At 34.8% G+C, this 13228-nt stretch overlaps 2 protein-coding genes across 4 annotated transcripts; both read left to right on the forward strand.

Annotated features, from left to right (window-relative positions):
* Positions 1 to 1620: 1620 nt before the first annotated feature.
* Positions 1621 to 9660, forward strand: LOC140805873 (uncharacterized). Of its 3 annotated transcripts, none has more exons than XM_073162226.1 (15): positions 1627 to 2013; positions 2093 to 2216; positions 2338 to 2384; positions 2466 to 2559; positions 3189 to 3976; positions 5205 to 5333; positions 6051 to 6114; positions 6389 to 6428; positions 6583 to 6655; positions 7307 to 7372; positions 7736 to 7810; positions 7886 to 8055; positions 8399 to 8445; positions 8829 to 9030; positions 9335 to 9660. In XM_073162226.1, the coding sequence occupies exons 1-15, from the start codon at positions 1700 to 1702 to the stop codon at positions 9607 to 9609; spliced, it is 2508 nt and encodes an 835-aa protein (XP_073018327.1). In that variant the 5' UTR covers positions 1627 to 1699; the 3' UTR covers positions 9610 to 9660. The 3 variants fall into 3 exon arrangements, with proteins under 3 accessions (XP_073018329.1, XP_073018327.1, XP_073018328.1); XM_073162227.1 differs by having other exon boundaries at positions 1628 to 2013; positions 3192 to 3976; XM_073162228.1 differs by lacking the exons at positions 8829 to 9030; positions 9335 to 9660 and adding an exon at positions 8535 to 8592 and having other exon boundaries at positions 1621 to 2013; positions 8399 to 8498.
* Positions 9661 to 10016: 356 nt separating this feature from the next.
* On the forward strand, positions 10017 to 11640 carry LOC140805875 (uncharacterized). The gene is made up of 5 exons (XM_073162229.1): positions 10017 to 10413; positions 10485 to 10603; positions 10810 to 10965; positions 11047 to 11113; positions 11193 to 11640. Exons 2-5 carry the CDS (start codon positions 10586 to 10588, stop codon positions 11261 to 11263), a joined length of 312 nt encoding a protein of 103 aa, XP_073018330.1. The 5' UTR covers positions 10017 to 10413; positions 10485 to 10585; the 3' UTR covers positions 11264 to 11640.
* The last annotated feature ends 1588 nt before the right edge of the window (positions 11641 to 13228 follow it).

The raw sequence follows: 13228 nt of genomic DNA on the forward strand, positions 1-13228 counted from the left end.
AGACCTCCATGCCAAAGTATCAGGATTTCCAGGGACATATTCCTTAGTTAGCAATTTTCTCCAGAGACTTGACATTTTGACGAAGAAAAATTGCATTACTATATTTTTTTCTACCATGAAATTACATATATATTTAGCAAATAACATAATATATTCATCATTTAAAATATTTTCATGTAATTTAAGACTATACAAAGCTTCAGTATATTTATTTTTTTCTTCGTGTCTTGACTATTAAAATAATCCATCCCTATAAAGTGCGCTTTAAATAGTCCAGTTATCTCACTAAGAGATTCTCCAGCTAGGATTGAATCTTTGGTTTATTCCAAAATCATGTGCCTGACGATTTTAACTGATATTGTCACTCATTTCTAAAATTTTAATGAACCCATCTTTATTGAGATCAACTGTGCCTGATGCGATTCTCATAGCCGATGTCCAATCAACTATGAGATCTTATCTGCTTTTTAAATAAAGTACATCAAAGTTAAGCATAACTACATAAATATTTATTTGTTATAAAATAGATTTCCCTTAAGTTGATTGGTGTTAGAGAATTTGATTTCTTCTTGACCGTGTTTCCGCTGGATGTGCTTCTCTGGCTACTAGGAAATATGTTTGAGGTCATCTCATTTTTGTATTACGAGATAACACACTTTTTCTTGATGGTTCATGAGAAGATGTACAAGTTATCGAGGAAGTTTTGCCCTATGTGGTATTCATCTCCAGATCTACGACCTTGAGATTCACAAAAGACTCTGCAAAGTCTTGAAGATCTTCTAGACCAATCATTTCTATTATTTTCATGCTTTTCTGAAACAATTTTAATTTGATTAATAATTTTTCTTTCGTCGGTTAAAGATTTTGGTATTACCTTGGTTTTCCATCTCTAGTGTAATAAGAGTTTAGTATCAAATGATGGTAGTAAACTTCTTTCCGATATCATTTTACTATAATTTGGTTGTTGTTCTAGAGTTTGGATTCTTGTTTGAATATACTTTAATATTCCAAGAATTTCTTCTTTTTTTTCAAGGATTTCCTCGGTTTAATGTAATACATCGTATAGCTGATTGCCATAATTCTGTACTATCTTTCGGTTTTTTCTAAGATTTTCAAAGAGTTTAGAGAAATCCGTGACTATTAATAAGAACATATTACTTAAATCATTAGTTTACTTTATGATTCTTATGTGTTTCTCTTTTCACATGACATCTGACATTGATTAGTGTTTTTTTTGCAAATATTCCAAAATATTAGAATAATTCTTGTAAATATTTAATTTCGAACATATGATCGGATCTAAAATTCTTGAGAAAATATATTTCTCAAATATTTTCAATTATATAGTAATAAATAACAATGTATGTTTGAAATAATTTTATTTCGGCTCTTATATCATTTATGACCCAAATTTAATATCAAGGATATTTTTGATTATTTTGTCAAAATTAGAGAGTTCAAACTAAAATTTTAAATCTTAAAAAATAAATCCGATATTAGAAATTTGAATTGTGGACTTTTTTTCATAATGCACTCTTAATCAAATATGATTTATAGTGTTATTTCGATTTAATTAAAATTTTATTTGGGCGATGATGTTTTCGGGCTACTGTCTCCATGGATCGAGCCGACTCGGCCCGATCTAATCCTATAAATAGTCGAATGTCTCCAGTTGAACAAATCAGAAACAGAGGTTACTATGGAAATGGATCAGGACGACCAAGCATTGAAGCGGAAAAGAATCTCCATCCCGAAGAAGAAAATCTCTGAACCGTTGGTCAACCAGCCAACAATGGTGGCGCAAAACCTGCCGCCGCCCGTCCTGTTGCCTGAACCCGCTCCATATGCAAACATAGACGCGGCGGCGAAAATATCAGTTTCTGAGTTTGATTATTCGGTCGAGAATCACTTCAAAGCAGTCGACACAATCGTCAAACTGTGCGGGCAATCCGGAACAGTGGATTCCGATCATTCTGAAATCGAGAGGTTCTCCAATTCCATCACTTTCTTAAGGTAGTTTTTTTTAACGCTCAGGTGGGGAGATGTTTTGATCTTGAAGCGTGCAAAGTTATGTGTGAAATATTCGTTGCAGAGAGTGGAGGGATTTTAATTACGCTTCCCGAGTTGTGCGGTTTGCTTTCCAGCATAATTCTGAGAAAAAAGACATTGTAGGCGAGGTTACATTACCTCAATTTTCAGCTGCAAGTGTTCCGAAGGTATTCTGCAGAAGATAATTTCACACCTACCTCTATCCTGCACGAGTGATTTACGCACACGTGCAGAATAGGCCCTCCCAAATAATTTTTTTTTTTAAATTTGGGTTTTGCTTGTATGCAGCTTCAAAATCCGCAGATTCAGAGCAAAATTACTGATACAGAATCTAGGTGGGCTGAATAATTAGATTTTTGGGATGTACATATAAGATTTCTGTTGTTATTCATCTGTGATTCCTTACCTTGTTGCAGCAAAGACTTTGTAATGCATGTTGGGGGTGCTGTCTGGGCATTGGATTGGTGTCCTAGAGTTGATCATAATTCGGGGAATGACATTGAGCCTGAGGTAATTGATATGATGCCTGCATCCAAGTAGGAATCTCTATTCCTTTATAAAGGTGTGCCACTTGGAAAAGGAGTTATGCCGAATAACTGCACTGGAAATTGCTTTGTACGAATAGGTGAATAAATTTAGAAAATCTTTGGTAGTGTACATAACTCACAGAAAATGATTTTGTGCAGTAAGTGTAACTAAAGGAAAAAGAACTGAAATAATAATAACTTGTGCAGATTTCTGATTGGAAATATTTCTTATAGGTTGGAGGTGAAAGAATTGTCTTTACTAATAGTATTGGAGAGCTTTCCATTGTTCCGCATGCATGATGGCAATTTACTGTGATAACCATTTGTTTGATTTATTGAATGTATCTATGTTCTTGAACTAATATAGTACCTATTCTTTCCCTTGTTATCTACCCTATTATTGTATAAAGGCTAAGTTTTCTTGCAATTGGTTTGTTTCTGCAATCAAGATCAAGTATTTCTCAAATCTTACTTCACATCCAGTCATCCACGTTTTGCTTCAGTTTTAGGTACTAAAAGATCGTGTATCTTCTTAATTTCGTGTGTGTAGTACCTTCTCTACATGTTAGACTGCCATATTAACTCTATGTTCACCTTTGAAAATTGACGTAGCAGTTCGTTGCTATTGCTGCTCATCCTCCCGAATCTTCATATCACAAGATTGGCTCCCCCTTAACTGGCAGAGGTGTCATTCAAATTTGGTGTGTGTTAGCCTTCTGTGAGAAGAAAGATGTACCATCTCAGTGTAATAAAAAGCCAAGACCAGCCCAGAAAAAGGTGATGGCCATGGCTAATGAGGCAACTAAAATGCATAGGCCAAGAGGAAGGCCAAGAAAGAAGCCTCTTATTGACCCTTTAGAAGAGGCAGACACTGACAATCAATATGTGGAACCTCTTGCAGTTGAATACCCTGAGGGTTCTTCTAGTTCGCACCCATCAGATAAGACTTCTGTAAGTACCAGCAAAAGTTTTGAAGGCCCTGGGAGAACACAAAAAGAATGTAACCAGACAAAACATGCAAATGCGTTAACATTGATTTCTGCAGGAGGCAGAGGAAATCAAGCAAAGGCACAAAATCAAACCCAGGTTCACAATAATGATTTGCGTATTCTCAGACAAGATGAACCCCAAGAACCTTCCCTTTTAAATCCATCATCATCTGCAAGTTATCATATGAATTCCTCCTTGATGCCCCACAATAAGATAAATTGTATTGGTTCTTGTGATACTAGATACTTTGTTCCCAAGGACATTGCATTACCTAGAATGATGCTGTGTTTAGCTCATAATGGGAAAGTTGCATGGGATGTAAAGTGGCGGCCATATAATGGTTGCGACCCTCAATCCATGAAGAGAATGGGTTATCTTGCTGTCTTGCTGGGAAATGGTGCACTAGAAGTGTAAGATCCTCTTAAGCTATCCACTCTTTTGTTGGCTGAACTTTCCACAGGCTCTGGAATTTGAATCCTATTTAACATTTTTTGGTTTCTTTATACATGTTCGATATCCTAGAGGAATAATAAGTTACTTGTGACTTGAGCTTCTCATTTAATTGGGTAGAGATCACTCTGTGTTAAGATTCTATATTGCGCACTATCTGTGTCTGAAGATATGATATTATGTTCATAATATTTTATAATATTGTGTGTATCAGTAGAAATTTATTATTGGTTGATTTAGTTTCCTAGAATTGTTCTCTTGTATTGTTATATAATTGTACATTGTGTTCTTTCTTTCACATAGAATAAAATCATCATTGTTATATTCTCTAATAATCTGTTACATTGCTTATTTAAAATCTTTGAAGAAAGAAAATCTGGTGGATAGGTGACATTAATATAAAGTTTTAAAAATTTTCTGTTGGATTATGAGTTCTTGGATGATTGTCTCCTAAAATATGAGGCTTTAAGCTGAATGCAGCTATATTTAAAGGCTCTAGTAGTAATTCTTATATATTCAATCAACTCACTTCAACAAATAATTTTTCTCATAATCATCTGGGTTACAAGAATGCCTTCATGTTTAGCATCAATTGCCCATAATTTGTTATTACTTCATTCTCGTGGTTTTTAAACATTTTCTCTCTCTGGTCTTCCTTTCTTTTTAAGTTCCATCTTTACTTACCTCAGGTGCTATGTCCAGTCACATACCTTTACAACATTTTTTTAATAGGAAAAGTTAATACCTTCATGGCCCCCCACTCATTTTAAGAGGACTGCACCATGAGGTAGAACTTAGAAGCAACACAACCTGCAACTTTACAGATATCTAAAGTTCACGATGTGTGACAAGGACCCTTGTATACCAGTGTTTGCTCACAAAATCTGATGATTATACTGGCACAAGCTTTTTTCTTTATCTGAGATATGCCCAACCTGAGTATGATAGTATAAATTGTAATTGTTCTTTGTTCAGCACATTGAATATGAAATATGCTCAACCCGACTATGATTGCATAAAATCGTGATAGTTCTTTATTCAGAACATTGAATATAAGATATACCCAACCCGATTATGATTGCATAAATTGCAATAGCTCTTAATTCAGCACATTTCCCTGCATTAAGTCATCCTCCGTCTGGTATTTCTCTTCATTGAGTTTCTCAGCGTGCCATATGTCAAATGCAGGTGGGAGGTTCCCCTTCCTCAGACTGTAAAACTCGTATATCCTGATTGCCAAGAGTGCGTCGATCCTCGGTTCATTAAATTGCAACCGGTATTCAGATGTTCAATTTTGAAATGCGGTGATAGGCAAAGGTAATTTGGAACTAGAGATATTTATTCTGTGCACACTCTTCCCTATGACGTGGCAATAACTGGTTTTATGCAATACTATATTCCAATTCCAAACTTTTGGCTGAATCATACTCTTAAGGAAATATATGCTTACATTTTATGTGATGTCTGCCTTTCGATGCTTTTAGTGCATTGAACTATCAGAGACTTGAGACATTTTTTTTATACACTCAATATTTTTTCACCCTATGACCTCAAATTTTGAAGTGTGGTAGAGAGAGAGAGCTTGGGGTGAAGTTGTCTTAAGTCTTAAGCTGGATTAGGGAATACAATTTACATTATTTTTTTGCATGAAGGCTGAAGCAGTGTCGTGCTTTGACCAAACAGACTCAGAAGGGATTCCTGAATGATCAATTACCTTTTACACTTCAAGTAGTAACTCTATGTGGTGAAACTTAAGCGTGTGGAACTAGTGCACATTATCTTTTCTTTTTCAGTTGGCATTGGTTAATTGATGAATCGGCACCAAGGACAGTATAGTTCAAATTGATTTTGGGGTTCATAAATCCATGGCTTATTTTACAGTCAACAGTTAAAGAACTATGTTTTGTTTGCTTTTCATGACAAGAGTAAATAACTTTTTTACCTTGGTAGCATGCTGATATTACTTTATTCACCTTATAATCAGATTCTGCAATCTCATGCCTAACTTATGGTTTGCCACCTTTTGTATCACAGCATTCCACTAACACTCGAATGGTCTGTATCTGATAGGATTTTGGTTGGATGTCATGATGGAGCGGTAACTTTTTCTTTCTGTTTTTCCCTTCTTGTACTTGTCGAGCTCATACTTGCTGTTCACAAAGAACAGTTTTATAGCTTAATTTTCTTGCCCATGACAATTAGAAGACTCATGAAAGTGAAAACTCTTTGATGTGCTACTTATTTGACACAATTCCTTTAAATGTCTCCTTATTAAATATTAAATGGCTGTTGCACTGCTTTTTAACTCATAAGTTATTACGTTTTTCCACTCAGGCTCGATTTAAAATTGTAAACCATTTTCCACTTCTCAGGTTGCATTATGGCAGTTTTCGGTTACTGATCCATCAACAGGTGGTGACATTAAGGGCTCCATGTTGACCTTAATAGAATATTTTCTTTCTGTTTGGATATTAAAAGCATATATTTCTGTGAAATATTTTTTTCTATGATAGTTTGCCAATGAAAATGACAGCTTTCTATGGCATTTCGTTTCTTTTCTCTGCAGAAACCAGGCCTTTGCTTTCCTTCAGCGCAGATACAGGTCCTATTAGAGCCCTGGCATGGGCACCAAATCAAAGGTCAGTGATACAGTAACGATCTCTGTCAGTTTTATTTCCACTCATAAAATAAATGTTATTCTAGTCTTCTCACCCAAAGTTGGCTGGTTTTCTGATTGGACATTACCACATGTCTAGTTTCTGATTTATTTTTTCTTTAGTTGCACATATTTTTTCTTTTGTATTTAAAATGTTTTCTTATATTTGGATGGCTACTGTAACTTATTATATATGTGCATAAATTTCACTCACCTAATGAGGCTCTTGGTTGAAAATTGCCTGCGCGCCTGCGCTTTTGGGAATGAGCTTGTCTGCACGCTTTAGCACCACTGAGACCGATTTCATACAACAGTGATGTGCCGATAATGTGTGCTTGGGAAGCCTTTCATTGAGAGAAGTAAATTCATATATTCATTTCTATAGGCATATGAGAGAATCAAAAGTGAACTCGATGGCTGTGTAACTGTATAAAAGTGCAAAATGCATCATAAAGATACCTGGTGTTCTTAAAGCATGGGTGAAAGTCTTGTTGAGTTTGTTTATTCTCCACCAATTAATGACAACAAAATGTCAAGGCATAGTTGCAATTGGAGTTTGTCTATCAAATTCTCATCTTTGGCCGAAATTTTGGTTGATCATTTCTGTTTAATCAAACTATTCTAATGTTTGCAGTGATGTTGAGAGCGCAAATGTAATCGTCACTGGTGGACATAGAAGCTTTAAATTTTGGGATATAAGGTAGGTGGTTACGTGATTTTTGTCTAGTTTGAAACTTCGAAAAACATGTAAACTATTGTTTCAGGCTGAAATCCACATTCAAATTTGGGCGAACTTTTGGTTGATTGTTGAAACAAATACAATTTTCTTTTGACATTTAAAGCTAACCTGGAAAATGGTTGTGAGTTTGTGAAATTAATGGTTGGTTTAGGTAAGTGCACTAACCATATGTCTATAAAGAAACAGTGTAACAAAGTTCAAAACAGAGTATTTAAGTTTTGCCACAAAATGATGTAAAGTATGTTTCAACAATCAACCTGATGGCAGTGCAGACCTCGAGGCTCATAATTCTAGTTTTTGCTCAATATATCCTGTTTCTTCCAGGGATCCATTTCGTCCCTCGTGGGAACATCCAATTCAAGGGTTAGCTTATAGTTTGAGTTGGCTGCAAGACCCACGGTATATTCTAATCATTCTTGTAAATATATTTTTCCACCCTTTTCTCATCTCATAGTTGTCATTTTTGGGTCATAGATGTGTTTTTGGATCCATTGATGATGGAACGTTGTGGATGGTCAACTTAGTGAAAACGGCATCTGATTTTCCAATTGCTGGAAAGTCTCATGCAGCCACGAAATGGGGGACCCACAATTTTGACTGTTCCTCATTCTCCATATGGAGTGTTCATGCTTCTCAACTGACAGGTTCCTTGTGATAATAGATATTTTTTTTCTTTTTCCATCGATCTTATTATAGTTTAAATCCAATTCATGATCTATAATGGCTACTTTATGTACAAATTCATTTAGGTTCGTTCAAATTGTTGTATTGTACTTGAATCTATGGGAAACGACCTATTAGTTTGCATGTATTATTTCCTGATTCCATCTCCACCTCATGACACATTCACTAATACATATTTTTCTCTTAAAGCATTTGCCATCATGGTATCATTTCTTTGAATTAGAACTTGTGATCTACTATCGCGCTGTTGTTGCCAATCTACATTATTTAGACCATTGCCTCTGATTCTCTTTTAACTTTTAGGCATGGTGGCATATTGTGGTGAGGATGGAACAGCTTTTTGCTTCCAGGTGAATAGTTGGGTGAATTTATACGTATTCGTTCCTTTTAGTCAACTTTTTTTGTTGCAAGACAATCTTAATATGTCAGTTTTTTCCAGCAATATTAATAACTGCAAACCTTATGTTATAGAACTCATATAATCTACTAAAGATCTAGCTTATGAATACTGCCTATTTTGCATGCCCTAAATTTTACATTAGTTTCATTATCTTAATGTTCATTTCCTAAAGCCAATCTTTTTAAAAAGTTCTAGCTCGCAATCTTTCAGAACTCTAAATTTCCTTGTCTGTCATGGGTGGTTCATTTGAAAATTCAACTTCTCAACGTGACAACATCTACATTATTCCCTCTCCCAAGTTCTTACTAATGAAATCTCGTCTTGTTTGCTCAGCCGACATCTAGATCAGTGAATGATCCTTCTCGAAATCGTATTCATCATCATCTCTGTGGATCACTGCTGGAAGACGGATCTGATCTAATTGTAGTCAGTCTGTTGACTAATTCTCCATTCACAAAACGATGCCCAAGCATGAAACGTGGGTCTACAGCTGCAAGATATCAAGAGACAAAAACGAATGAACCAGTGCCTAAAGGTGTTTATCATGCACTTTTGATCACTTGATTTATATGTTTTTCGCATTTTGTCCCACAGTTGACGGTGGCATTGAACCAAGAAGTATCAGACAAAATCTCAGAAAGTGCAATGTTCTCCGTGCCACGGCCTTTTTGAAAATCTCCTGTTGCAGATGGTGTTGGCTTCCATGTATTGAGTGGAGTGACACACTGATATGTGTGTTATTCACCAGTATATAGGGAAAAACGTTTGACATCCAAACTTGATATATAGGTGGTGCTGTTTCTTTATGTCGTGTGCTTGATTAAGTTCTCTCTTTGTAGAAACATGTGGCGGCAGCGATCCAGCGCATGAACTTGGATGTGATGACTCATCCTTAACAATCAAGAAACAAAGCAGCAAGAATATGGCGGAAGATGATCAAGTAGTTAAAAGTAAAGAAAAAAGCGTGAATGAAATCCAAGTTCTCCCTCCCAAGATAGTGTCAATGCACAGGGTCAGATGGAATGCGAACAAAAAGTGTAAGAAGTGGCTGTGCTACGGCGGAGCTGCTGGCTTGGTACGCTGTCAGGAGGTTGATATTTCTGGTTTTGAATAATGTATATATATGCCTGAGATGCCAATGTTTTGTTAATATAATTTTTTCGATGATATGGTTGTCATTTTTTTCGAAAGTTGGTGGAAAATGAGGGTATTAATTTTCGTATGTATGAGCCAAGAAAATGAAGCAATAGTTTGGATGTTGTTGAGCAGTTACTAGTTAGATCTCCTAATTTATATTTACTATCTATCAATATATAAAAGCTCAGTTTTTGCAAAGTTCTGCCAAAATAAAATAGCTAAAAATAAATAAAATATGTAATTCGTTTATTAAATATTTCTTGCAAAAAAATTTATTGATCGAATATGAGGCTAGACAATAGACATTTAATTACCTTAAATAAACAGAATCGTTTGGCCCAAAATGCATGCTATATTTGAGATTACAATTAATGACATATTTCTAACATAAATAAACGGTCGCCGTATGCATCAAGTCTCTTGGGCTACTTTTTAAAAATTAAAATGAGGCAGCCCAAGATATTTTAACACAAATACATTAAATTACAGTCAGTAATTAACAAAAAATGGACATCCAAGAAATATTCGAGATTACCAGCTGTATGCCATGTCTCTTCGTCCGTCTTAAAATTCAGCACATTAAATTTAAATAGAGCTTCATATTCGAAACAAACCATCAGTAACCACCAATTGTATGCTCTCATTATATTTCTTTTCTAAAAAATCTGAACTCTGAAATGACACAACTGTTCAGCATTAACTATGAGTTGAATCATTCCAAAATGCAATTGGCACTTAAACTTAAATTGGTTGGCATGTGATGGCTGATGCCGAGCATGAGGTTATTGATAAAGTTTATGTAACTTTTGTTTCATTATGATATTCTATGTTTAATTATTTTATATTTCAGAGCTCAACTTCAAGAGAAATCTCGAAAGAAATCATAGATTTGATCGATAGCAAAGTTATCTTTAAAGATCAAGTCCGACCAGATCAGATTCAAGGAAGCTCTAATGCTTTCCTTGAGAGCAGTATGTATTAGTGCCTGAATTATTCGAAACTTGAAGTACCTTAAAAAATATTCACTACCTCACCCCAAATTTAGTGTACAAGTGTGTTGCTCCCTCTACTTTCCACTATTGTTGTCCTAAAAATATGCGTAGATAACATCTAACATATGAATTATTTCCTACATACCTGTGAATCATCTTTAAAATGTTTTTCCTTCACTTATCAGAATGAAGATAATCATATTCAGAAAATATTGACCGAGCCAGCATCAAATATGGATACTGATACTGAAGAAGGATCTCATCCATCTGTGGATTCTATCAAGGACCAAAAAATTGACAAGAGCGATGCTGAAGCAGCATCTTTGATTCTCGATCTATTGGTATTGAGTTTCTGATCATAGGATCAATTCAAATGCATATAGTTTCTAGTAATTTACCATACAAGTTTCTTGTATTCTTAGAGCTGGGATGAACCATGCCAGGAAGCATCTGAATTGGCTGAACAAGCTTACCCCTATGTTTCAATAGGTAGTTCTTCTGTTTATGTGTTTTATCAATCTAAATAGAAGTCAGAAAGCATGATGTCATCATTTCATATCATGAGTAGGAGTATCTAATCTCACAAGTAGTTCAGAGTTGTCAAGTGAACCAGCTAGTTGGGAGCTTGCACTAGTGTAACAGCACCACATTCTGAGCTGCACAGAGTAAGGTAATAATTTGTTTGCTCCAGTTGCCTACAAGGATATATAAAGTGATTGCAGCACAATAAGCAATCTTTCTATCTTTTATTTTGTTATACTTTGTTACCAATTCCGTTGCATAATTATGTTGCTGCTTCGCAACCGTGTAATGCATAATATGCATTTGTTGTTCATGATGTCCATACTATCACAATTACAATATCTGATTATTTCATATTGTATCACGCATTATGTTAGGTCAAGTCATAGTTATTAGTGCTCAACTCACGTCTAGGTCTAAGGTATTACAAAATTTTCATGTTTTATGATTTCTCCAGCACAAATATGTACAAATGGCTACGCTCACTTTCGTTACACTAGCATAAAAGCACGTGCAGATGTACGTGAACTCATATTCTGAATAACTAAAAAATAATTAATAATAAAAATATTTTTAATCTTTACATAACGTGATTCAATCCATCAAACAAAATTTCGTTCCGAAAAAGACAGATCAAAACAAAGTATGATAATTTGGAATAATGATTTATCATGAGTTCTTCATAATTAAATTAAAATTTATTTTTAATTTATTCATTGAATGTATTCAAATGATAGTGAAATAGCTCAATAAATAACATAATCAATTTAAGTTAGAATTTAAATGAAAGTCCAAGAAAATTATTAAAATGAAAGAAATAATTGATATTAATATTAAGTAAATCTAATAGTATGTTTTTTTTAAAAAATTAGGTCAAACATTTAAGAACATGGAGAAGAAAGTCAAAAGCACAAAATCATAACCATAAAATGTGGTTAATTAGTATTAATTATTAATTAATAGACTAAATGTGAAATTACTACATATGTTACCTAATAATGAAAATAAATAAACATGTGAAAGGTAATAATGTCCGTTCACAATGAGAAAACTTTTATATTATCCACACTTTGATAGATATATAGATATAGATTAGAAGTGTACCTTAAATTGGTGCAATAAAGGCTTGCAGCAGTTTAAACTCCTCTTACAAGTTGTGGTTTTTCTGTGACAGTTTTTATACTTCTAAATAAAATTGAGAATAGCATTCTTAAGTACTCTCACCTTGCGCCTAAATGCTAGTTCATCAGTACCCGCAGTGCACCTTGGTGCTTCTTTGGGGGAACTAGAGATGAGTTACATGAGTGATTGTTTTTGCGTCTTACACCGAGTTTGAATTTGCGTCTTACACCGAGTTTGAAGCAAACATTAACACCATTTGAAATTTCTCAGCCGTGGAGTCCCTTAACTTCCGTGTTCTTCCTGCATTAATTTGACATCTTTTCCATAAAACTCCAAGTTACTCCCGATTCTTGTCCAATTCAAAGTCTAAGTAAAACAGTGAAATGGCATTGACTAAAACTAGTCCAAATCAATCTTATCGTGTGGAGATGGTCTCTTCAAATCCTTTCGAGTCCAGTTGTTACAATCAAGAAACAACCCTCTACACCACAAGCCAGGCACCACACCCAAATTTTATGCAGATGCCTTGAATCGCCCAACATCATGCGACATTCATCCAGCAACAACAGCATCATGACTGCATGCAGATGGCTGAAATTTCCCAACAGCAAACACCATTCCAAGAATTTTATTTATTATTATATTTCTTCAAGTATACATTTAGCATGTCGCGAGCGTGTTCTAAGGTTTTTGTACAGTTGGATCATTTCTTCACCTTGATTTTGGGAATACGTACAAGGGAGAAATTAAGCATATGAGACTACTATTGCACTCATTTTGATATAGATTTATTTTAAAACGAGAAATAATGTTCTCTAAAATTTTATTCAATGTCAGTGAATGCCACTTCAAATTATGAATGGAACTTATATTTTCTCCACCAATCATTGGTTCACGTATTATAAGACGGTTCCCTATCAGTAGGCTGAGTTTGGTAGTCCTCAAGTCGCTCAGCTTGTA

This window comes from Primulina eburnea, chromosome 11 (genome assembly GCF_022965805.1).
Source record: "Primulina eburnea isolate SZY01 chromosome 11, ASM2296580v1, whole genome shotgun sequence".
Lineage (NCBI taxonomy): Eukaryota > Viridiplantae > Streptophyta > Magnoliopsida > Lamiales > Gesneriaceae > Primulina > Primulina eburnea.

Excerpts from the sequence above, each read along its gene's own strand:
- LOC140805873 (XM_073162226.1), top strand. The coding sequence starts at position 1,700 with ATGGAAATGGATCAGGACGACCAAGCATTGAAGCGGAAAAGAATCTCC. Across the intron at positions 7,811-7,885 it reads AGTTGGCTGCAAGACCCACG|ATGTGTTTTTGGATCCATTG; the intron begins GTATATTCTAAT and ends TTTGGGTCATAG. Across the intron at positions 8,446-8,828 it reads GAACAGCTTTTTGCTTCCAG|CCGACATCTAGATCAGTGAA; the intron begins GTGAATAGTTGG and ends TTGTTTGCTCAG.
- LOC140805875 (XM_073162229.1), top strand. Across the intron at positions 10,966-11,046 it reads CTTTGATTCTCGATCTATTG|AGCTGGGATGAACCATGCCA; the intron begins GTATTGAGTTTC and ends TTGTATTCTTAG. Across the intron at positions 11,114-11,192 it reads TTACCCCTATGTTTCAATAG|GAGTATCTAATCTCACAAGT; the intron begins GTAGTTCTTCTG and ends TATCATGAGTAG.